The sequence below is a fragment of the Condylura cristata genome, unplaced genomic scaffold (assembly GCF_000260355.1).
Source record: "Condylura cristata isolate star-nosed mole 26May11 unplaced genomic scaffold, ConCri1.0 scaffold00013, whole genome shotgun sequence".
Taxonomy (NCBI): domain Eukaryota; kingdom Metazoa; phylum Chordata; class Mammalia; order Eulipotyphla; family Talpidae; genus Condylura; species Condylura cristata.
The window spans coordinates 48,318,166-48,343,654 of NW_004567114.1; the positions used below are offsets into that span (position 1 = coordinate 48,318,166).

Genomic DNA, 25,489 nt, shown 5'->3' on the forward strand with positions numbered 1-25,489 from the left:
GGGGTTATCATCAGCCTACAGGCCAATCTCAAGCAACTGGTATTCTGCAGAACCCACCAGGTCATCGTCCTTCTGCTAGCCTTGACCCACAGAGTACCTGGAGCTATTAAAAGACACAGGTCATAGGCAGATTTATGCTAATCTCTTTTGTCTTTTGATTACAGAGTGCATGGGGCATGTTGGTCTATGTGGGTGTATTTTGGTGTGTGTTTGTGGGTGGGAGAGAAAACGAGGCAACGTGAACGAATTTAAGAGACTTCTTCCTTTCCTGATCTTGACTAGCTGATGTTCATCTTCCTTCCTCCTAGCACTTATACCCCAGCTCTCTAATCCCCGCCCCCGTGGCAGTTTTTCTTGCGTTCTTGGGATTAATGCCTCTGCCAAGCTAGACAGTAAGGTGAACAAGTAAGGAACCTAATGCGTTCTTGGTCGCGCCTCGGTACTCCTGCTCAGTTGGATGCCCGAGGCATTACAGGAATTTCATAAATATTTCCTCGACAAGGGTTCCTGCGCCCGAAAATGGAAGGGGAGGGTCGACTGTCCGCAGGTGGCCTCCTCCTCCTCCTGCAATCCGCCCCCATCCGGCACCAGCGCCCCGCCCCCAACGGCCGGGTGGGGCCGGTCGGGGAGCGTCTGGCGCTCTCGCGGGTACCGTTCTTTGGTCAGCGTGGGCGCGGCTCGGCTCTGGGGGGGCCCGGGTCAGGGAAGGGCGCGACGCGAGGTGGCGTCCCGGCCAATGAGCGCCATCAGGGCGGGGCCCGCACTCGGCCGGCCAGGCGCGCGCGCTGGGTGCTGGGCGTGCCCACGGGTGACGCTCAGGGCCGGGCCGGCCAATGGGCGCGGGGTGGCGGGCGGGCGGGCCTCGAGGCCGGGGCTTTAGGAAGCGAACCCGAGGCCGACCGGACAGGCTGACGTTCGGCTGCTGCACGGGAGTCGCGTGGCGGGGATGGCGCTGGCGCGGGCCTGGAAGCAAATGTCCTGGTTCTACTACCAGTACCTGCTGGTCACGGCGCTCTACATGCTGGAGCCTTGGGAGAGGACTGTGTTCAGTATCCTGTCCAGGCCGCGAACGCGAGGGCTGGGGTGGGGGCGCTGGCCCCGAGGCCGCAGCTCTATGGGCCCAGCGCCGGGGAGTCGCGGGGAATGGAGAGGCGGCTTAGCTGGAGACCCGCGCGCGCGATTCGCCCCAGCTGGGCCGGAGTGCGGAGGGAGGTGCGCGTGGCAGAGGTCTCTGGGCCGCGGGCTGTGCTGCCAGGGGTAGGGGCGGGGGTGAGGGTGGGGGTGGGGAGAAACCTGAAGATTCGAGGTCGCTTTCCAGCAGGAGGAAATTCCCGAGGGCGATGTCTAACCTGGTGCGTCCTCGCTCGCGCTTCGGCTGCGCCTGTCTTTGCCAGGCTGAGATGGTGTAAGTGGAGCAAGTCGTTGCCGGCTTGGACGCCTTTGACCTTTAACTGTCTGTGATTTAGCTGACTTTGGTGCTAAAGACAGTGCTGTCCTGCTTACCAGCTTTTTAATCAGATTGTGTAATTGTGTTTCTGACACTCTTAATACAGCTTTAAAAAGCAATTGTAGCTTTTTGATGTTCAAGCCTGGCAGTTTAGTGTTTTATTCTTAAGCTTGCTGTTTGCACTGTCTGTAGAAGTCGAACCCAAAAAGAAATGTGTGATTGGTTGTATAGTGTTTGAAACAGTGTTTTCATAGATAGCTAATGAATACTTGTTATTGAGTAATTATCAGAAACCAGCTCTGTTAAGCATTTTCTTTGCGTAACATCCCCAGTCAGTAGCGCAGGGTTGTAGAGTTAGGCTTCCTGAAGTTTGTGATTTTTGTGTCCCCTCCAGTCTCTATTGGTAACACTTGAAAAATACGTCTTTTATAATGAGATGTAGCGTTAAAAATTAAGCTTCGGCGTCACTATGAAACATTTAGCGTAACATGCTTACTTCATACAGGATCTCTCCTTTTCAATGTGGTTTAGTTTGGAACAGCTTCAGAACAACTCTGCAAGTATGCTGTTGCCTTCTGGTGGAACAAATTAGGTAACATCACTCCCAGCTTTACCAAGTGTGTTCATTTGTACAGAGCTAGCATTACGATTATACTCAAAGCTGAGGTTTTTTTGTTTGATTCAATACCTGATAAGTTTTAGGCGCTTAAAAGGAAACTTATTTATTTTTTAGAATTGTTGACATTCTCACCAAAGTTGGCACTTAAGAACCAGAATATGTTCGTAAAGTACGGTCCGATCCTGTATTCGTACCTGCATTTAGTCTCCTTCTAAATTCTGTAGATTAAATCTCATGAGGTCATCCTTGTAAAATGTACACTAAAATATAGCAGCACATACTTGTTTACTCAGGTAAAATCATCTTAAAAGTGAATTTAAGGAGTGTTTCACCAGAAAGCTTTTATTAGTATGTGGATAAATGCTACTGCAGTGTTAATGGTCTTAAGGTTTTTCTCTACTATGCTGTAATAGTAATAGTGTGATTTTGGGAGGAGTGGTGATGGAAAAATAAATTAGGAAGTGAAATTTAGTGCTTCTAGATTTTGGCCTTTGAAATTTCTGACTTCTCATTGATTTATGTGACAGTGATTTAATTAAAAAAAAACAAAAACAAAAAACAACTTGTGAGAATTGCAACCAACCCGCTTCTGGTACTGTAGAATCCGAATCCTATGTATTTAAGCCTAAGATTTAAAAAAACAAAACAAAACAAAACAAAAAACCATTAGGATTCCTAATATAATCAATCACCTATAGTCCTTTTTTTTTTTTTTAAGATTTATTTATTTATTCATATAGAACTGGGGTACAGGCCAGACATGCGGAGGGGGAGAGGATTCACCAGAGACAGAACAGGGAGCAGAACAGGCAGATCTACGAAGTACACTGCTGAGGGGAGCAGCGGGCGGGTCAGGAGAGGTCTGCCACGCCATGTGGATCTCCTCCGCCATGTGGGATCTCTTCCGCCATGTGGATCTCCTCCGCCATGTGGATCTCCTCCGGGCAGGAGGGAATTGAACTCATGTAGAAGTGGCTTAAGCTTCTTAGTGCTGTGCTTTAACCGGCTGCACCACCAGGGAGAGCCCCACTTATAGTCCTTTACCAGAGTCCATTGTGCTTCCTTCATTCTCCCTACCCCTCCCCACCCCCTCTGCTTTTGGATGCTTCAGGTCTGTCGTCAGCTTTCAAGTGTTAGCTTTTAATTTTTTTTAAAAGATTGATTTATTTTTATATATTCAAGAGTGATGGTGTAGGCCAGAGCTGTTTGGGAGGGTGGTGGTGGTGAGTGGATTCACCAGAGACAGACAGGGGAGCATAGGAGGCGAGACAGGAGAGATCTGCGGGCCATGTGGGTCACCTCTCTGGCTGGGAATGAACTCTTGCTGCAGTGGCTGTTGAAAGCTTCATAGTGCAGAAGGCTTAACCCCCGTGCACCACCAGGGAGGCCCCTCAAGGGTTAGCTTTTCAGGTTGCCTTCCTGTGGTTCTGAGTTTGATTTCTCTATATTTCATGTATTAGTGACACCACCCAGTATTTATTTTCTCCTCTGACTTACTTCACAGAGCTGTGTTTCCCAACTCCATGTTGCTGCAAATGGCATGAGTTTATTTATTTTTTGATGCTGGGCAATACTCCATTGTGTATATGTACTGCATTACTTTTTTAAAAAGATTTATTCATTTATGCATACAAGAACTGGGGTGCAGGCCATAGGTGCATGGGTGGTGGTAAGAGGTTTCACCAGAGACAGAACAGGCAGATCTATGAAGTACACTGCTGAGGGGAGCAGCGGTAGAGACAGCAGAGGTCTGCTGTGCCAGGTGGATCACCTTGGGGGCCGAGAATTAAACTTGTACTACAGCCGCTGAAGCTAGCTTGCAGTGCTGCATCTTAACCTGCTCTACCACTAGGGAGGTCCCTCATATAAGCCATTCTTAAACTACCATCAGCTATTGTATTTATATTATTTCAAACCAACTTCTGGAGTTATTTAAAAGCCAGGCATGTAATTGCCCTGTAGTGTGGAACATCAATTTGAAAATTGAATTTTCATTCTAGCTATAAGGAAAAAACTAAAAGAAAAAGCTCGATCCCTTTCCTCTCCCACACACTCCCCTAATTATTGTGAAATAGTTTGAGCTTCATAAATCCATTAATAATTAGTAAGCTTCAGTCAGAACTATTATACAGGCAATTACCTGGTTTTAGAGAGACCATACTCTCTTTAAAATTATATTGTAAGCATCTGATAGAAAACCTAAAATTTAATCTGTTTTGCAAAACTTTCTGTGCTAGGCCCTGTATCCTAGTTTTTCTCTTATCTACCTTCTACCATATTTGAACATTTTCCATGTGCTGACATGACTTAATAGTTTATTAAAAAAAGGGACTTGACACCTGCATTAAGACAAAGGTAACAATAAAATGAGTCACCTACTCGCTAAGTAGGATTATAGAATGGATAGTATAGAAGGAGACCTGCAGGTGAGAACTGATTCTATTGGACAGGTGAAGTTTTAAACATGCTTCAGAATTTTCCTAATTGTAGCCACTGGGAAAAGAAAATGTCAGGTTTTGTAACCATGAGAGATTTTGTAGCCAGTGAGACCCTCCCTCTAGTGCTTCATAGAATAACAATGTAATGCTGTTGAGGGAGGTGGAAAATTAAAAATGATCTTGTTAAAATTGCTTGGAGCATAAGTAAAAGTTATATTAGCTTTGCTGTTTTCATTAAATGAAGTTTTACTCTGTACCAATGGATTATATTTGCTATCTCTCTGTGGTATCTTAAATTCCTATGGCACTTGTCCTGTTTTAAGCAGTGTGGGCAGTTTTGGTGGTTTCTGTTAGGAATTAGATTCTCCCTGAAAGATATAATACATGTTTCTTAAAGGGAAAAGTTTTTAAACCACAATGCTTGAGAAACATTTGTTTATATATTGATCTGTCATTTCAAAGCAATTGCAGAAGAACTGTGGATGATAAAAGGCTACTTTAAAACAACTTTTAGGCCCTCCCTTGTGGGGCAAAGAGTTAGGAAGCAGCACTGCAAGCTGGCCTCAGCCCCTTCAGTCTAAGTTTGATCCCTGTTCCCTGAGAGGACCACGTGGTACAGCAGACCTCTCCTGTCTCACCCTCCCGCTGCTCCCTTCTGCAGTGTACCTTGTCGATCTGCTTGTTCTGCTCCCTGCGCTGTCTCTGGTGAAACCTCTCACTGTCCTTGAAACTCTGGCTTGTACCCCAGTTCTGTATGCATAAATAAATAAATCTTAAAAAAAAAAAACTACTTTTAAAGTAACATTGGAATGTGGTTGTTGCTGATGAACAGAATTCAATTATTGGATACAATTCAAACTTAAGGGAGTAGGAAATAAGTAGATTGGAAGAGCTTCTCTGATATGTTTTGGAGAGCTTAACAAGATTTGCATTACTCTGTCAATTTGTAAAATAGGTACATTTGCTGAGATTCTCTATTCATAATTATCGTATACTTTCTAATTAGGTACTATTCTGGACACTGGAGCTATATTTGTTCTTATGCCACTGTACAAATAAGTTTTTAAAAAAATAGACTACTAGATTGTTGTTGAAGAGGAGAGAAAGTAAGGAAGTGCCTCAGCTTTACCTAATGTGATTGGAAAGATTAGCCAGGCAGAGAATTCCAAGGTGATAAGCAGTCCCAGCAGGAGGAACAGTCAGTATGAAACCCCAAAGCACCAGGTGTTTCAGGGATAGCAAGAAGGCCACAGTAAGCCTGCTGGGGGTTCTCAGAAAACCTTCAGGGGCATAGGATGGATTTCTCCTCCCTCAGATAGGAAGAAGTTATGGATGGTGCTTGACAGGTTTCTGGGGTAGCAAATACTCCAGTCTGACTGATGGGATTAAGGATTTTTTTTTTTTTAAGATTTATTTATTTATTCATACAGAACTGGGGTACAGGCCAGAAATGCTGAGGGTGAGAGGATTCACCAGAGACAGTGGGGAGCAGAACAGGCAGATCCACGAGGTACACTGCTGAGGGGAGAAGTGGGCGGGTCAGGAGAGGTCTGCCACACCATGTGGTCACCTCCGGGGCAGGCGGGAATGGAACTCATGCAGAAGTTGCTTTTAGCTTTTTAGTGCTGTGCTTTAACCCTCTGTGCCACCAGGGAGGGCCCGGATTAAGGGTTCTTAAGGCAAAATAGCGTAAGAAAGTTGAAAAAGTAGGTTGGGATCACTGTACATCAACAAATACCTGCTCTGAATGTATCACGTGCCAGGTGCTGGTCTATGCTTATACTGTATGGGTGAGCAATGAGACTGAGATGCTTTCGTAACAAGTGAGGTATATAGTGTGTTAGGTGGTAAGCATTATGGAAAACTGCAAAGTAGGTCAGGGTCAGAGTGATCCTAAATGTGCAGGTGTTTTTAAAGAGGATATTTGGACAATCTTCAATGTGAAGGCCATTGCTGCAGCACACATGCCAGGAAATGAGTATTAGGCAGTGAGGTCAGTTCAGGTCTTGTAAAGACTTTGGTGTTTATTCATGGTGGAAACTAGGTGCTCTTGGAAGTTTGTTTTTCTTTTAACAATTTATTTATTTATGCATACAGAACTGGGGTATAGGCCAGAGGTGCAGGGGCAGTGAGAGGAGTCACCAGAGACAGTGGGGAGCAGAACAGGCAGAATGATGAAGTTCACTGCTTGGGGGAGCACGGGCGAGACAGGAGAGGTCTGTGTGTCTTGTGGGTCACCTCCCTGGCCGGGGATCAAACTGTTGCTGAAATTGCTGCGGCTAGCTTCATAGTGCTGCACTTTAACCGTTTGAGCCACTAGGGAGGGCCCAGGATTTTTTGTTTTGTTTCATTTTTTAAAAAAGATTTGTTTATTTATGTACACAAGAACAGGGGTACAGGCCAGAGGTGGGGGGGAGTAAGAGGATTCACCAGAGACTCAGTAGAAAGCTACTCTATTCTACTCTAAGCCTTCTTTCAATACAGTAGATACACTGAAATACACTGCTGAGGGGAGCAGCAGATGGGCCAGGAGAGGTCTGCTGTGCCACACAGGTCAGCTCCCTGCAAAGGGATTGAACTCATGCTGGAATGGCTTTGGATAGCTTCATAGTGCTGCTCATTAACCCATTGTGCTACCAGTGAGGACCCTCTTGGAAGGTTTTAAGAGAGGGATAATCCTGTCTGATTTTTATTTAATTTGGAAAAGGTTTGCTCTGGTTGCAGGGTTTAGAATAGATTAAAGGTAGGAAAGGGTAGAAAAAGTGTTTGGATTGAGGTAGGCTTGTAAATATGATGAAAAAAAGCATTAAACCAAATTTTTTTAGAATAGATTTAGATTTTTATACTTGCCAGCATGTCAAGGAAAAGAACCTTATTGCTTTTATAATAGCTCCTAAGAGCATTACAGTTTTAAACAGTCAATTATTTTCATTAGCAACTATTTTATTTCCCTAGATTTTTGCTAACTCAGCTTAGAGTTTACAATTGAGATGGACTTCTCTTTGTATCTCAACATACTGGAATAATTAAAGTATTTGAGAGTTTAAATAAGACTTCTTAAATTAGAAATAACAAGTAGATTATACATTCCATGGCTCAAATCTCAAAAGGTACAAAAGGTATTATAGATGGCTCCCTGTCTCTTGTCTTTGGCAGAACTCCTCAAGCTACTGGAAATTATTGAAAAGCCGATTCACCAGTCTTCTGCTAAAAGTTTTTTCTTAATGAACTCCTTACTATAAGAACTCTGTATTTATATAAACTGTATGAGTCTTTGCATAGAATTTCAATAAATTAGCATAGGGTTAGGTAATAGGCAAAATTCTCGGTAACAGAGTAAGTTAGTTGTAGGAAAATATCCTTAGTAAGTAAACTAAATGTCTTTCACAGAAAGATTATCTAGTTACTTTCAATCAACATGTGATTCACCAGAGACAGAGTGGGGAGCAGAACAGGCAGATCAGCGAAGTACACTGCTGAGGGGAGCAGCGGGCGGGTCAGGAGAGGTCTGCCACGCCATGTGGTCTCCTCCGGGACCAGGCATCAAGCTCGCACTGAAGGGGCTGTGGCTCGCTTGCAGGGTTGCCTAGGCTGTTGCACCACCAGGGAGGACCAAAGACAGCTGTTTTAACCTGTTTTAAACTACTGTGGTTTTTGACTGAGTGAGAATGTTAACTATCCCTTGTTTGTCCTCTTGAGGTTATTATAGTTAATTATAACTTTTATAATTTTTTTTAACTTTTATAACTTTAATAGCTTTTGAAAATGGTGGAAGATGATGGGCAGAGAGAGTTGTGGAAGATTGATGTCAGTGGGGGCAGACCACAAAGAGATTCTACTGTTTTTCAGCATGTGATATACTTTTTTTTTTCAGTACAGGTGACTGTAGGTCCTGTCTCCACTGTTTCAGATTCTTATAGACTGACGTTTCCCACCCGGCAGGCTTTGAGTGTTGTAATATTTGTGGTGTTTAGGAAAAAGATAAGGGAAATTCTTTCTATTAAAAAAAAAACTTCCAAAGCTGAAGTTTAATAATTTAAAATTATATATTTCAGAAGACCTACTTAATAGCACATATATAGCTATAAGTTATAATGCTTAAAAATCATAGTTCTAGAATGACAGAAGGATGGTAGTTATTAATAATTTTGAAAGCAAAATCTTGGTTATTATATACTCAGCACATTCCTGAAAAATCCCCAAGTGATAAGACTTATGAAAAATAGCATTTGAAGCAGACCACTCAAAAATCCATGCAATTTCATAAGCAAGCAAACAAAAAAAGCATAGTGGGATCTTGGGCTGACTTGGATAGCTCAGGCTAGCTGAGTGGAGGCTGCCTCAAGAGCCATTACAACACACGCAAGGACAAAGTTGACAAGAAGTGCCAGTGGTAGGCGCGAGGTCTTGAAGGTGGTGTGGCTGCAGGGAGGAGGGGCAGGAGGCAGTGGACAGCCACCCCCAGAGAGCCTTGCTGGCCCCATGCGCCTCTCCAGAGAGGGAGTCCATGTGCAGATGCTAATTTTTAGTTTTCTTAAAATAGAACTAAAAGAGCTCCTGCCTTTTAGTTCTTAGTTAGAAATATCCCTGCAGCAGCTCAGCTGAGGGATGTTTCTTGCTGATGGTTGTAATTCTTTCCCCACTAGTCTGGCTCTTCTAATTTATGGAAAGTTCCATATGAAGCCAGATACTTCCCTATGCCACACTAGTCATCCTGTGGGCTAACTGGTGTTGCAGAAACAGAACAGAATAGATAACATAGCAGAGCAGACTGGACATTTTATTTTCCCTCTTAATCCTGGGACTTCATTTGTTCATAAAATTAGAATATGTGATTATCGTATACAGCTACCCATCACCTGTTGTCTTGGGGCTCAGAGCCATAAACCATTTCCAGGATTTCAGTTCAGAGTTCAAATGATCATAGCTGGTGTCAGCAGCATACTTTTTTGTTTGGGTTAGTTTTTTTAAAAGATTTATTTATTCATTCATGTAGAACTGGGGTACAGGCCAGAGATGCGGAGGGTGAGAGGATTCACCAGAGACAGTGGGGAGCAGAACAGGCAGATCGACGAAGTACACTGCTGAGGGGAGAAGTGGGCGGGTCAGGAGAGGTCTGCCATGCCATGTGGATCTCCTCCGGGCAGGCGGGGATCGAACTCATGTGGAAGTGGCTTAAGCTTCTTAGTGCTGTGCTTTAACCCACTGCGCCACCAGGGAGGGCCCTGTTTGGGTTGGTTTTAAGTTGTTATTTCTAAGCTCCATTTCCATACTTAGATATAAATCAACACACTGCAGAAAGTTCATCAAACAGGTTTTGCTTTACTAAACATTAACTTCTGAGGCTGATATAATATCTTTCACTATGATCCTAGAATATCATATTGACTAACGCATACAGGACTTTATTAGTATTGACATCTACTTTTTTTTTTTTTTTTTTTGAAATTTTTTTTTTAAAGATTTATTTATTTGTACATACAGAACTGGGGTACAGGCCAGAGGCTCAGGGGCGGTGAGAGGCTTCACCAGAGGCAGAGTGGGGAGCAGAACAGGCAGATCGACGAAGTACACTGCTGAGGGGAGCAGCGGGCGGGTCAGGAGAGGTCTGCCTCGCCATGTGGTCTCCTCCGGGGCAGGCGGGAATTGAACTCATGCGGAAGCAGCTTTAGATTCTCAGTGCAGTGCTTTAACCCGCTGCGCCACCAGGGAGGTCCCGACATCTACTTTTAATTAAATGTTAAGTCAACTAAAATGTATCAGGATATGGTTGACATATTTATTAAATGTAAACTTTTTTTTTTTTAATTTTTTTTTTTTTTTTTAAAGATTTTATTTTATTTGTGCATACAGAACTGGGATACAGGCCAGAGATGTGGAGGGTGAGAGAATTCACCAGAGACAGAGTGGAGTGCAGAACAGGCAGATCAACGAAATACACTGCTGAGGGGAGCAGCGGGCGGGTCAGGAGAGGTCTGCCGCGCCATGTGGTCACCTCCGGGGCAGGCGGGAATTGAACTCATGAGGAAGCGGCTTTAGATTCTCAGTGCTGTGCTTTAACCCGCTGCGCCACCAGGGAGGGCCTAAATGTAAACTTTCTTAAGATTTCTGTTGGGAATGATTTCCAATCTGGGGGTGTGGGGTGGGGTTAAGGGAAAGAAGCCACAGTAGCAAGGAAGGTTTCGTTTTTGGAGCTTCTTTTGATAGTCTGCACTGCTTTAAATTAAGGCTTTGATTGCTTTTCACCAAACAGCCTATGGAAATATTTTGTCAAATGCCTTATTTTCTTTATTTCATTAAACTACTTCCTTAAAATAAATTCGATTTATTAAAGCTTTTATCTAAAGATAAAAGTATCATTTTAGAATTAAGTTTATAAATGAATTTTGACTCATAGGAAAATGAATTATTTTTGATGAAATTATTTACTAAAGATTTATTTGTTTATGCATACAGAACAGGGGTACAGGTCAGAGGTGCAGGGGCGGTGAGAGGATTCACCAGAGACAGAGTGGGGAGCAGAACAGGCAGATTGATGAAGTACACTGCTGAGGGGAGCAGTGGGAGAGACAGGAGAGGTCTGCTTCACCTTGTGGGTCACCTCTGGAGCCAGGGATTGAACTAACACTGAAGTGGCTGCGGCCAGCTTGCTCTGCCATGTCCTACCCCGTTGTACCACCAGGGAGGACCTGTTTTTGGTGACCTTTTTGACTGTTTCTTTTTTTCTCTTTTCCCTCTTTCTCTCTCTCTCTCTCTCTCTTTTTGTGACTGTTTCTTAATGGGGTCAGCGCAGTTAGAGAGTTTTAAGCTTTAAAATTACCTATATAATGAAGCAGTAGAATACATATTCATTCGAACAAGTTTCTTGACCTTTTCTCAGTGTGAAACTACTATTGATTTCTCCAAAGTTTTGCTCAGATAGGTAGTGATAGTGTGGAATTACCGGTTTGGACGGGAAATGGTTGTTACTAAGGTTTTGCTTCTGATGTACTGCACTGATCCTTAAGGCATTTCCTGTCTTTGTTGGACTTTTTAAAAGTTCCTGGGAAAACGGGAGGGAAGAGCCCTTGTAGGAGCAGAAATTCTTTGTTTTTCTTACAGTCACTGGAAACTTAGCAGCTCATGGTGACTTGGGGTCGCTTCTTAAGAAACAGTAAACAACACTCAGATATGTAGCTTCAGTTTTAAATTGATTGAACCCATTGCAATGGGTATGTCCAGATTATAAATAACCTCTGACTATTCATTCAGTCCTTGCACATATCCTGGCACACTATCTGCTCAGTTCTTGAATATTTATGAAATGCCTGCTTTATCTAGCAATGCACTATAGCTGGAAGCAGAGGAGCAGCTGAGGTACACACTGCAAGTACTTAAAATTCAGTGATAGAGACAGTTATAAACACAGCACAAAAGCCTGACTTTCAGTTGTTGAGACATTAGTTTATTTTAGATTTTACTAACTATATTTCTTGAATCATGGCAGCGTCTCTAACATTTAGATGATTAATGTGTGTTTAGCTACTGGTATTTATATAAACAACAGTAACAGCTTGGTAAATAGATTATTCTATCATTTTTATGTATTGCCTCCAATGTATGTTATAGGATGATTCTTATGTGTTTGTGCGTGTGTACAAGCAATGGAAACTTACGTTAAGGAGGATTGAAGGGGTGTTACTTAACTGCTTTCTAAGGAAGTAGGGATCCTAAAATGTTAATGCTGGAAGTGATCTCATTTTGTGGAGAAGAAACGTTGGTCCAAACAGGTTGTGAAATGTTAAGATTTTGCTACAAATGAGTAACTCCTGAGTAGCCGACAGTCCCCAAAAGCAGCGTCAAGTCATGATGTTAAGTGCCCAAACTTGAAAGAAAGACATTTAGTAGAGATTTTTGTTGCAGAAATAGATTTGATTTCAAATTCTCACATCAAGCCTGAAAGGTGGGTGATACATGTCCCCATTCTACAGTGGAGAGACCAGAGGAGAACCTTTGCCGCAACCCGAGGTTGGCAGAGTCACCACCCAGACCGAGGCTCAGGCGCAGTGTGTTCCCTGTGTGTACTTCGTGGTCTGTCAGGGGCACTTGAACTTTGAGATGTATGTTAAAGTATGTGAGATACTGAGAAATCCCTCCAAGTAACAGAAGCAGATTTTAGTTAATCTTCTTTGCATGATAAGTGTTTATCTCTGTGAGAGCACTTCTGAGGGGTTGAAGGTCACAAATTGCTTAATCTTACACATACCACAGTGAAACCAGGGTCTGTGCAGCTGTGTCAAATTCGGTGCCTGCCCCACCCATGGCAGACATGGGCCCAAAAGGCTGCGACAGTGACACTGTGACTCATGGGCCCTGACACCCTCTCCTGGGCTTCAGGGATAAATTTGGTTACAGACACCAACATCAAGATAAGTAAGTAACGAAAGCAAAATTGTGAGGAAAAACCTACTGCCTAAAAGTGTCAATAAAGCGACCATTTTACGTGGTACAAACAGATTTCAAAATCATCCCGACGCAGAATATCAAAGCAATTTCAGCTACATAGCTTAAATTGGCTATGTAGGTTGCATTCGTAGGCAGTTATACAAGTGCCTATTTTGGCAAAGCCGTGGTACCGCTGGTAGGGCGTTCTCACGTCTTACTGTCAGCTTATGTGCTTAGTGCACAGTCCCTGCATTCTGGAGTCTGTTTTAAATATTCCTTAGAGTTGAGTGGCTACGAGCTTTAGGATGATTTTTGGCAATAATTTTGTTTAATTATCGTGATCTTGGAAATAGGAGAAGTGGGATCATGGAAACATTTATGGGTTGACACAAGATAAAAGTCAAGCAATGACAAAGTGACTAGGGTGTTGTTTTTCCTGAGCAGCTTATAAATTGGCATTTAGGCTCAGTGACTTGATAATTTTCTGTTTATCTTGGCTAGAACTCTTGAAAGTTGTTTATTCTGTTTCTGAGAGGTAAAACTTCCTGTTTATTTATTAGTAATTAGATCCCAAGATGCTCAACTCAGTCCTTCCTTTTTTTTTTTGAGGACTTATTTTTACATACAAGAACTGGGGTGTAGACCAGAGGTGCAGGGTGGTGAGAGAATTTACTAGAGACTGAGTGGGAAGCAGAACAAACAGATCGACTGAAATACACTGCTGAGGGGAACAGCGGGCAAGACAGAAGAGGTCTCCATTTGGGTCACCTCCCTGGCAGTGAATCAAACTCATGCTGCAGTGACTGGTAATAGCTTGATAGCACTGAGACTTTAACCCATGTGCCACCAGGGAGGCTCTTAAGCCCTTCCTTGTAAAGAAGAAAAATCCTTCAGTCAAAAAGAAATTTTAATACTAAATGTAGTTCTATTTTCCATTACAGTTCTTAGTTAATAAAAAAGTTATTGACTACTCAGGTTTACAAAAAAATCACTCCAGAACCATATAGAATAAAATAATGAATATGCATGCACTACCAAGTAGCTGAAGAAAAATTTTATTTGTGAAGCTACCTTTATGCTCCTTCTCACTTGCTTTTCCCCTCTTCCTCTCCTCATTTTAACTACAAAGGAACCACTATCCTTGAAATCTCTGCATGCTTAATACAGTGTCAGGCATCCGTACACTAGGCAGTCAGAAAACAAAAGCTGCTGCTACTACTATTGTGACTCATTAGTAAGCCACGGGCAAAAAGTAAAATACTATGAAAATATGAAAAAAGAACACTATTTTTGGAAATATGCAACATGGCTACAAGTAGGATGTGTTTTTGTTGTGGGGATGATTGAGGTGTTGCGAATACAGTGGACAGAATAGAATAGGGACTCTGGACCCCCAGCTGCTGTATGGATCTCCTAGCTGCTGTACATGTCCAAGTGTCGTCTGCTGACGCCTTCCAGCTGCCCCTTCTCCAGAGTCTTGTCTTTGGCCAAGATAGTTGTCTCCCTCAGGTGGTTTTTTTCCCTACCCTACTGATTGACAGAGAGATACGAGAGGCCAGACCCCTTGTCTCATAGCACCACTGACCATTATGTGGTACAACTGGCACTTCAGGGTACCCGTGGGAGCTGAGCCCCTGAATCTGCTTAGCTTCTTTTCCCTGCTGTACTCATTCCTCTTTTGATATAACTCCTTCAAAAATAGCTGGTGTAAGAAACCCTGTCTTAGTCTCTTAATGCCTGCCTACTTGTGTGGACTCCAGTCTAAAACTGCTTGATCTGGAGGAGCATGGATGCTGGCTTATCTAAGTGCTAAACCTGTAGGCACTCTAGTGAAGAGTAACATTAACAGGTGGCTAGAGGCCTAAAATGGGAATTTGTACCAATTAAGGAAGGAGTGATAAATACCTTAGTTATTTATCATTGACTAGGGTTAGAAAAACGAGATATTAATCCCTTATAGAGCTTGGGAAGGGGAGAACTGAGATAATTTGAATGTGGATAGAGGAATCAAAGATGTTCTACACTGGGTGACTAGGGAAACAGGTAATCTATAGTTGTGTCACCTACTGGGTACAGGCCAGTGGTGCAGAGGTGAGAGGATTCACCAGAGACAGAGTGGGGAGCAGAACAGACAGACTGAATGAAATACACTGCTGAGGGGAGCAGCAGGCTGGTGAGGAGAGGTCTGCTATGCCATGTGGGTCACCTCCCTGGCCAGGGGTCAAACTCATGCTGCAGTGGCTCGGACAGCTTCATAGTGCTGCCCTTTAACCTGTTGAGCCATTAGGGAGGGCATAGTACCAACTACTTTCAAATAGTTGAAAAAGTAAGGTTCGTGGGGGTAGTGTTGGGAAAAGTTGATTCAGCTTTGGTTCTATTGAATATAAAGTGCCTTTGTGAAGTCCTAAGTGGAAGTGTTCAATAATTTGTAGAAAACACTTGTCTGTAGTGTGGAAAGCAGTGCCAGATGAGCAAAATTTAAGGTGAATGTTTCTATAATGGGCGTTGGAGCCCAAGACAGAATATTTGCATGCCATTTTATTACTTAGAATGCGTTCAACTGCAAAGTAATGAAGAACATGAAACTCAGACTGGTTTAAGAATAAAGGGAGGGCCCTGGTGGCTCAACAGGTTAAAGCACTGCACTATGAAGCTCTCAGAAGCCACTGCATCATGAGTTCAATCCCCAGCCAGGGAGCTGACCCACATGGCATGGCAGACCTCTCCTAGCCTGCCAGCTGCTCCCGTCAGCAGTATATTTCAGTACATCTGCCTGTTCTGTTCCCCACTCTGTCTCTGGTGAAGCCTCTCACCCATCACACTTCTGGTCTGTACCCCAGTTCTGTAAGCATAAATAAATAAATCTTAAAAAAGGGAATAAAGGGAATTTATTATCTTATGTTTTGAAAGTCCATTGAAAAAGAGGGATTAAGGTGGTTTGGTCAAGGTTCTGCTTCCGTTTTTTTGCGTTGATTTTTCTTTCACCACCTTCATGTAGCACTTTATTCTGAGGCTTGTGATTCTAGTGGATGACTAGAGACTTATGATTCCAGCATTGCAGCAGTGAACTGCATATTCTAGAAAGAGAAAGAGAATATCTGTATTCCTGAATTCCTAGCCGAAGTAATAAACTTTGAACTGGTTGATCAGCTTTGAAGGGTGAGTGTTATAAAGAGAAGGGGCTTACTAATTGGTTAAGATCAGTTGGGGCTTATTCCTGTAGATTAGGCCTCTGAGAGCATGGAAAGAGTTGTGAAGAGGAAGGACTCATGGTGTCAACTTCTTAGGAGGTAATTGGTGACCTGAGAGTCCTGTCTGTGACCTGGAGAAGTAGGAGTCAGGTGGTTGTGTGGGCGGTCAGAATGAGAGCAGTGATACTCTAAAAAAATTACATAGTAGTTTAAGAAATAACTGGATTAAGGGAAGTTTATAAAGGGAATTAATAAATGATTATGGGAGACTTACCCCTGAGTTTATTAGGTGAGGAGAATGAGTTTAGGGTTTGAGTTAGATTGTTTCACCTGAACCCTGGCTCTGAAAACAGCATCTTGTATGGCCCCGGATAAGTCACTCAGGATTTTTTTTTTCATCCTCTGATAAGTAATGATCACAGTAAACATATTACAGGAAAGCTGTGTGGGTTAGGCAAGGTAATATATGAAAGAGTTGTGTTAATTAAACAAAGATATTAACTGGCAAGCATACACATTGTTTGTATAAGCCATATTTTATCGTAAAAGAATGTAAGGTGTTACAGCACTCCTAGTATGTACGTAGAGCTAAAGGTATGAAAGACAGGAGGGGGAGAGAGGAGAACATGAATGAAAGGGTGAATCAAACATGGTCCTGGTTCAGGAGCTGCTATTCCTCTTAGCATGTCGATGTGACTTAGCAAGATGAAAGCCTAGATTTCACATCATTTCTCTTAGTATGTTTTATGGCCTCTGAGAAGGGCCCCTTGTTGACACATGCATCACTTCCGTTCTTTTTTGGAATGAGAGGAAGGAACACTGTACAGAATGCTTATTGTTTAGGTTATCAAGATGACTTTATTTGAGGTTAGTGATGATGATGATAAGCATTTAGCAGTAGCAGGTGCTGTCAGTTTATGTGTAACTAGTGTATGACTGATTTCACTTTGTTGGTTCCAAAGTCAAATACTCTTAGCCACTTCCTAAATCTCAATAATTCTGAAATTCTTGGGTCATAATTCTTATACTTCTTTAGGTTGGTGTACCTTTAAATACAATTGTTTTTATTAAAAACTGGACCCTCCCTGGTGATGCAGTGGGTTAAAGTGAAGCACTGTGAAACTGTCTGCAGCTACTGCAGCATGATCCCCCACGAGGGAGGTGACATGCATGGCGTGGCAGACCTCTCCTGTCTTGTCCACTGATCCTCTCAGCAGTGTATTTCAGTTCAGTCTGCCTGTTGTGCTCCCTACTCTTTCCCTGGTGAATCTTCTCATCCCCTGCACCTCTGACCTGTACCCCAGTTCTTGTATGCGGAAATAAATCTTTTTTTTTTTTTGCAGAAATAAATATTTAAAAAAAATTGTATCCCTGTATATCCCCGTTTCTGAGATCGAATGGTGTCACTGCTTAATTTTAAACAGTCTGATGTTTTGGAGTATAATGGATTAACAGTGTCTACCTTGGTGCTAGGCGCAGTCAATGTTAATGACTCTAACTATGATCTGTACAAATACTTGATATGAGAAAGCATTAAGTGAATGGGTACTTCGACATAAGGCAATTGAAAAAAATTGGAATTTACGTTTTGAATGAGTTGAGAAAAAAGGTGCTTCCTTAACTATACCCCAGATTCCATGCTAGTTTCCATCGTGGGGATGGCTCTCTACACGGGCTATGTCTTCATGCCCCAGCACATTATGGCAATATTGCACTACTTTGAAATTGTACAGTGACCAAGATGCGACCCACATCCGGAGATTCTGCAGGAAAGAACCACCCTCTGAAGTTGAAATGAGACTTCATCAGCTGTCATAAGAAACTCTACTAGATGTCAACATAACCAACCTTATGAATATAGAGACTAAAATTCATGAGTAGAACAGGAAGATAATCCTGACTCATGCGTTGTGTTCTTTATTTTTAATTTTAAAAGAGGCTCTTGTATAGTAGTTTTTGTCTATTTTAACATTGTAGTCATTTGTACTTTGATAAGTATTTTCTTAATCTTTGTGACTGTTTCAATATTGCCCCTGTGAAAGCTTTTCTTATTGTAACTTTGAGTACATTTTAATTGCCTTCTATTTCTACAACCCAAAGTCATTGGTTGGGCTTTACTGTTCTTGCTATTGTATGGCATATACATCTGCCTGGATATATTTCTACTCGACCAAAGTTTTGTAAGAAACAATACAAGATTTGGGTCAGGGGTTTGGGGAGGGAGGATCTTTTATTGAGAATTATTTACAAAAGTCTTATCTGTAAGTTTGAACTCAGGAGTACAGTTCAGCTATTTAGACTCTAACAACTTTTGCTTTAAAACTATTAAAGTTTCTTACAATGAAAAAGAAAGATCTTGCTAAAGTTAAAATAAACATTTCATCTTTTAAATATTTAATTCTTATATAGGCTCATTCCAGAAAACTTTGGTGGTGATTCTTATGACAAAAGGTGGTTAAGCTGTATTGTTATGTGGTGTTTATATACTCTATAGAGTTTTTCAATAGAAAGTACATCAATTTCCTGTAAGGACCATTACTAACAATGTACTTCCTTAAATTGAGTTTCATGATTGTACTGGGTGCTGTAAATGCATTTGCACATTGCAATAAGATATGAAGAGATGAATTGTAGTTAAAAGTTCTAGCAAAAAGAAGTGTAAACTTGGTTAAAATCCTTTCACTCTTTGTATTTTTTTTAAAAAGATTTTTATTCTGTAAGTGTTAAATGACTACCTAGTATTTTGATTGTAAACTCATTAAATTCAAAGAGAAAAAAATCAGCTGGTATGTCAGTATGTTTTTTTCCTCAGTGGTTAAATATTAATCTGGTTTTTATATATCTTTACATAAATATTTCTAATTAGACCTATTTTAACATGCCTTCCAGAGTAAGTTTTGTTAATTTTAAAGATGTGGATGCTTTTGGCCCTAAATTTTATTTTATTTTCAAGATTTATTTATTTATGCATACAGAATTGGAATATAGGCTAGAGGTATGGGGCAGCGAGAAGATTCACCAGAGACAGAGTGGGGAGCAGACCAGGCAGATGTATTGAAATACACTGCTGAGGGGAGAAGTGGGGAGAGGGAGGAGAGGTCTGCTGTGCCATATGGGTCACAGCTTTATGGTGCTGTGCTTCAACCTGTTGTGCCACCAGGGAAGGCCTGGCCCTAAATTTTAAAGATTAGACCTTTGAAGTTTTTGTAGTCCACAGGTACTAAGTAATACATAAAAGTTTGGTATTTTTAAAGAATCAATGTATATCATTATTATTAGGGATGATGATATTATTATTAGGGATGTTGATGATAGTATGTAATTTAGTTTTGAAATAGTTAAAAATGGATGAATATGGTTAGGTCCGAACTGTATTTGTACTACCTCATCTCAAACAAAAGAATAATTATGTGGATTTAACTTTGGATTTGTTCAATTAATGTTCAAATTTGACTCCACTCCCCCACTCTCCCCACCACTCCTTGAGCCTTCCATAGAGAACCACCCACAAGTGGATGTCTAGCACTTGAAATTCCAGTGAGCAGAAGACAGGATATCCAGCTTACCATTCTAGAACTTTATTTCATTCTTGATATTCACTGAAATCTGCTATTTTGCTGGTGATTGTTCTGAAAACCCAGCCTGTGAGATACCTGGAAGATAAGTTTAGCTTTTCAGAGACTCTTGAGCAGAGTCAAAAAGAGGTGGGAGGCTCACCAGTGAATGGGTAATCGGGGAAATATTCTCATCAACTGATGCAATTGTCTGGCCTGTTTTTTTTTTTTTTGTAAATAATAAATGTGGAGATCATTCAACTTTATCCGCTTACAATTTATTGGACAATTCTCCATTATGATCTGTTACCCTTCTGTGTGATTTTGTTGCAGAGATAGTGACAGCCTTTATTCTGGAATATTTTTCGAGGATGCTTGTGTGATAGCAAAGAGATAGTGTCTCTCTGCTCAACTAAGGGCAGGTTTACGTAGTGCCTTAGAAGATGGTATCTCTCTGGAGCAAAGGACACGAGGAAAGGTTTGGTTTCCCTCTGCTCTGGATTCCTCTCCTGCAATATATCCCTCTGCACGTGTGTCACCTGACCTTCTGCATTGTCCTATTGAAACTGGGTTTTGGGAACTAGAATAAGAAAATGATACTTTGGCTATTGCAAAACTGTGTTTGTATTTGACCCTGGAATCTCATATCCAGTGCCAGCACTTGTAACATTGTGCCATACTGGCTAGTTAACTTGCAAGTAGGGTAGTGGCTCAGACCCTTCACTGTTCTTAAAGATTTTGGTTATGAGGATGGATGGGCTTCTGCATCTTCTGCAAGAGAAAGGATAATGATCTCAACATCCAGAGTTGAGACAACTACCCTTGTATCCCGTAATGAATGCTTTTTGCCCAAGAATTGGATGGTTTAGGTGAATAAGTCTTCCCCCCTGTTCTATTTGTTTGTTAATGCTAGAGACTTAGCAGTGAGAGGAAGGATTGAAAAAACAGCTGCCTTAAATGTTGGTCACACTGCTTTGAGGGGGTAAAGGAAGGCCTCCTGTGACAATGGACTTTTTTTTTTTAGGATTTATTTTCATTTGTTTATGCATATAAACAGAGGTACGGGCAGAGAGAGGACTTGCCAGAGACAGAGTGGGGAGCAGAACAGTTGGATCTACTCGGTACACTGCTGAGGGGAGCAGCAGGAGACAGGAGAGGTCCCTGACCAGGGATCAAACTCAACGCAGTGGCTGGCGATAGCTTGATAGACCAGAGATTTATACCCCTGCACCACCAGGGAAGCCCATAATGGGACAACTTTAAGATAATGTGGCTGTGACTGCTAAGCCCTGAATCCCCAAAATTGAAATCAGTGGTGTTAGTAATGAGAGACATGTTTTTCAATACAGACTTTTAGGTGGTCTGAAAACATTAGTTCATTTGGCTAAATCTTGATGGGGTGGGCACTTAAATGGAAAGCAAAACCTTTTTCTTGGTGTGGAGATGCTCTCTCCTGTGGTGTCTCCTCTCTCCTTTTCTCTCTTGACTTCAGTTTCATTAAAATGAGAGATGATTAAGGCCAGGACCTGAGTATGCTGGGAAACTCTGTAAATGGGAGAGATTCAAGCTTCCATGGCCTCGTTGGAGGCGGACACCCAAATCATCCTACAAAGTCCCATGGGGGGAGAAGGCACCAGAATTTAATTGATAGATTGGGGCAGTTTTTGCAGTGAAGAAGAAATCAATATCCCTCTCTGGGTCACTCAGGTAGATACTCATAAAAAAGACCAGTTTTCTGGCATCAAGCTGCTGTTCACATCACCATTGTATCCCCAGATTGCCACCACTGCTGCCTGGATCATCCCTGTATAGGGTAAGGCCACACATCTGTGCTCAGCTAGGTACAAAGTCAGGGAACCAGTCTGATGCAGGGTCTGCCCCCACAAGCCAGATTGAGACTTCTGATGCCTTTCAGGAAGGAGGTTGCTAAGATTGGACCATTACTCCACCTCCTTGCTCTTAGCAGATGGAATCCATCAGGGCTATCTGTGTTGCCTCACTGCCTTCACACTTTCTTAATTTACCATATTCTAGTCAAATTAACTGATTCCAGCCACACTGTCGTGGCCTTTGAAACTAATCCTTGTCACATCTTCAGCTTTCTGGACTATTTGCAGCCTGACAGTGGTGAGCTTTTTTTTTTTCTTCCCTTTTTTTAATCACGAAAGCGACTCAACAGCGTGCTGATAGTTGAAATTTCTGATGAACAATTTGTGTTCTCCCAGTCACAGGCCTCTGATACTATATGGAGTATTGGAAAGGCCAATCATAGAGATTTTTATCTCTAGCTCCTTCATCTCCTTCTGGCCCATACACCTCAATGAAGCAACTTGGTCACTGCATGTGACTATTCAGGAAGGGATGAGCTCTTAAGATACTTCTTGTATAACAATGAGAATAAGCTTGTATTATTTTAGAAATTGGAATTCCTCCTTGACCTTCCTGGGCACGATGCTTTTCTGTTCACTAATGCCAACTGTAGGCTGATAAGTTGGTGGCCTGCTCCAAAGGGAACTGAGGGCTTTTTAACTGACTCAGCCACCTGGATTCCCTTGTTGGGTTAGTATAACCCCTTATCATAAGGCTAATCACCACTTAGTTGAACATACCACCTTGTGAGTCACCCAAGTGTTCATGTAGGCCAAACTGGGTGATGAGGGGGAACAAAACACCACAACACTCCACACTACCATCAGTGTACCACTTTGGTATGTGAATTATTTTGAGCTGAAGGGATGTAGATTATTTTAAGCTGAAGGTAATTAAGACCCAGAAAACTCAGAGAAAGAGGCTTATCTTTCTCAGCTCCTAAAATAATTTAGACATGGGCCTATAATAGAAAGAGAGCTAATACCAAAGATAACTTTTTTCTAAAGGTTTATTTATTTATGCATACAAGAACTGGAGTCTAGGCCAGATTTTGTGGGGTAGAGGGGAGTGGTGGTGGTGAGAGGATTCACCAGAGACAGAGTGGGGAGCAGAACAGGCAGATTGACTGAAATACACTGCCGATGGAAGCAGCGGCAGGACAGGAGAGGTCTGCTATGCCATGTGGATCAGCTCCCTGGCTGGGGATCAAACTCCTGTTGCAGAGGCTGCAGATAACTTCATAGTGCTGAGACTTTAACTCCTCTGCCAGCAGGAAGGGCCCCAGAGGTAACTTTTTACATCTGAAAGACTTACCTTGACTTGGCATGACAAACATTTGTTTACTACACATTTGCTCATCTTCCTGTGAATTGCCTTACTTCCCTTGAGGCCCCAGGCCCCTATTCTCTCTCTTTAGCTCAGGATGATATGCAAGCCTCTAGCTGCCTGACAATTTTTGGGTCTGAAACTTGTTTTTGTGCTTAGGAAGAAGGGGAAAGGATCTCTCTCCATAGTGTGGCATAATGTGCTTCAGAAAATGTTGTTTTTGCACCTGGTTCTTCCTGATAAAAGGTTTGGATCTGAGTAGAGAGGTTGGAAAAGTGAAGTGATCACAACTAGAATGAGACAAACTGACTTTGTGGTGACGGAGAGAGTAATAATTCCAACACTTGAGGCAAACGTATCTTAGACTCTTGGGACAGAGTGGAAGGAGCCCTAAAGATAGTCTTTCAGAGCTACCTTGGATCCTTCCTCAGGAAGGCAAATGCCCTTGTGTGGCTTCACACACTCTTACAAGCATCTTAAAGGCAGCTGGCTGCTGAATCTGCTGTTCTCTGCCCCGAGAGAGCTCTGAGCAGACAATTGCATCAGTTGGTGAGAATATGCTTCCCTGATTAACCACTCTCTGGTAAGCCTCCCATTTCTTTCTTTGACTCTGCTCAAGAGTCTCTGAAAGGCTAAACTTATCTTCCAGGTATCTCACAGGCTGGGATTTCAGAACAATCACCAGCAAAATAACAGATTTCAGTGAATAGCAAGAATGAAATAAAGTTCTAGCGTGGTAAGCTGGATATCAGCTAATAGTGATTCTTAGCTTTTCCTGTCTTCTGCTCACTGGAGTTTCAAATACTAGACATCCCCTTGTGAGTGGTTCTCTATGGAAGGCTCAAGAGGGGAGGTGGGTAGTGGGATGAGGCATGGTAGTGAAGTCAAATTTGAACATTAAGTGAACAAATCCAAAGTTAAATTCACATATTCATTCTTTGCCATTTCCTTTGACCTTACCAAGAAATCTATCAAATGGAAGATACCCCTAGTTTCTGCATGTCTCTTGCAAAACACTGGTTAAAACTCTATTTTTACAGCCATCGCTCAGCCATCCCTGAGGGAGGGGAATGCCTACCACCTTTCTCATGGCATAGACAAATAAGACAGTTTGGATCTCAGCCCTTGAGCAATCCCTCCAAAATCAGGCACTAGATCCAATGATTCAAACTGAACTGGACGCCTACCCAAAGTTTACCAGTTTGTCAGGAGGCTCCACTGAGGAACTGTTAACCTGTGCCTGTGTGTCCCACTTGAAGGTCAACAATTACAATATAAACAACATTTTCTTCCCAGGGACATCTGCATGCTTTCAGGACCTTACTTCTTGGTGGAAGCCAAGAGTTAACTTGCCTCTCCTGAGATTCTCTTGGAGAAAATCATATGGTATTTTTGAGTGGTTAAGGAAGAACCACTGATGGATCATGTGGTCCTCAGATGACTGCAGAGATGGCTCCAAAATGAAGCTCTCCAGAAGGGTAAGTGATTCATTATTTATGCTCACTTACTGGCAGTTATCCTGAACACTGGAGTTATCCCAACAGAAAAGGCAGTAAAAACTTTGCCCTGGATTTTTAGCTGAAGTTATCAGTGACACCACGTGATCCTTGAAGGATTCTAGGCCAGCCTCAGCTGATTGGTCCATATTGTTATGGATGAGGGGATTGCCCTAGGCTTTTTCCAAATGGGCCAAGTGAAGAGTTTGCAATTTCTCCCTATCCTGTAGAGCTTGAATTAATACCCCAGGCCAAGTAGAAAGGTCCATACAGAAGCTTAAAGAGAAAGCTTCTAGGCTTTCTAAAGTAGACCCTCATGGTTTATGGAGTTTGTTAAGCTCTTTGAGTCTAGGATTCTGGAGGTCATGTTTGAGATCAATACAGGATCCTCCTGGAGTCCTACTGCTAGCTACCTTAGTTCAGTACTGTGTGAGACAGGTTGTTTTGGGCCTAGCCTCTCTGGGGCAGATTAGAGTGGCCGACCAAGCAGCATATTCAGCTGTGGAAACCAGTGTGGGCAGGGAGATAGTGCTGGAGATAGTTCTCTGTGGGTCTCCATAACTCTGTCTTGTCAGCAAGTGGCACTGGCTGTTTCATTTTAGACTTTTTCAAGGATATGTAAAGGGACCAGCTTTAGTAGATGTCTCCTTTCTGAGTAAAGGGTAAGTTTGCTTGGAAACTTGGAAAATGGTGTTTACTTTTTGAGAAAAGGGCAGATGTATTAACTCCCCAGTATAAAAAGATTTGGGTTCTTTAGGTTCAGGGGTTCTCATCTGTAATAAAAGCTATTGTGTACTTAGGCCTCACCTATGTTCTCCTTGTGTCCCTGTGGGAGTCAGAACTTGAGAAACCAGAATAAGGAAATGAAAATCCTCCAGTACTGCTGTGGGCAATAAAGACTTTTGACCCTGACCCAAGTCTCATGCCCTCTGTCAGCACCATGAAGCAGCTGATAGGCCGACTGGTTAGCGACCAGTTTGTCAAGTGGGATAAAACCTCAGCCCCTTCACACCCCTTTGCTGTATTTACCTTGAGTAATAAAACAGCACCATGGTTTTATTAAAGCATACCTCTTTAGTAACTTCTTGTTTTGTCAGCTTTCAGTGTTTTGAATATATGATACAC

The 25,489-nt window shown here is 42.3% G+C and overlaps 2 protein-coding genes across 2 annotated transcripts; both read left to right on the forward strand.

Moving 5' to 3' along the window:
- Window positions 1-519: 519 nt before the first annotated feature.
- On the forward strand, window positions 520-912 carry LOC105853576 (C-type natriuretic peptide-like). The gene has a single exon (XM_012724408.1). It carries the CDS (start codon window positions 520-522, stop codon window positions 910-912), a length of 393 nt encoding a protein of 130 aa, XP_012579862.1.
- Window positions 788-18,898, forward strand: SPTSSA (serine palmitoyltransferase, small subunit A). The gene is made up of 2 exons (XM_004681949.2): window positions 788-1,049; window positions 17,752-18,898. The coding sequence occupies exons 1-2, from the start codon at window positions 947-949 to the stop codon at window positions 17,853-17,855; spliced, it is 207 nt and encodes a 68-aa protein (XP_004682006.1). The 5' UTR covers window positions 788-946; the 3' UTR covers window positions 17,856-18,898.
- The last annotated feature ends 6,591 nt before the right edge of the window (window positions 18,899-25,489 follow it).

Coding starts and splice junctions, on each gene's coding strand:
- LOC105853576 (XM_012724408.1), top strand. CDS start 520: ATGGAAGGGGAGGGTCGACTGTCCGCAGGTGGCCTCCTCCTCCTCCTG.
- SPTSSA (XM_004681949.2), top strand. CDS start 947: ATGGCGCTGGCGCGGGCCTGGAAGCAAATGTCCTGGTTCTACTACCAG. Junction 1,050..17,751: donor TTGGGAGAGGACTGTGTTCA/GTATCCTGTCCA, acceptor ACTATACCCCAG/ATTCCATGCTAGTTTCCATC.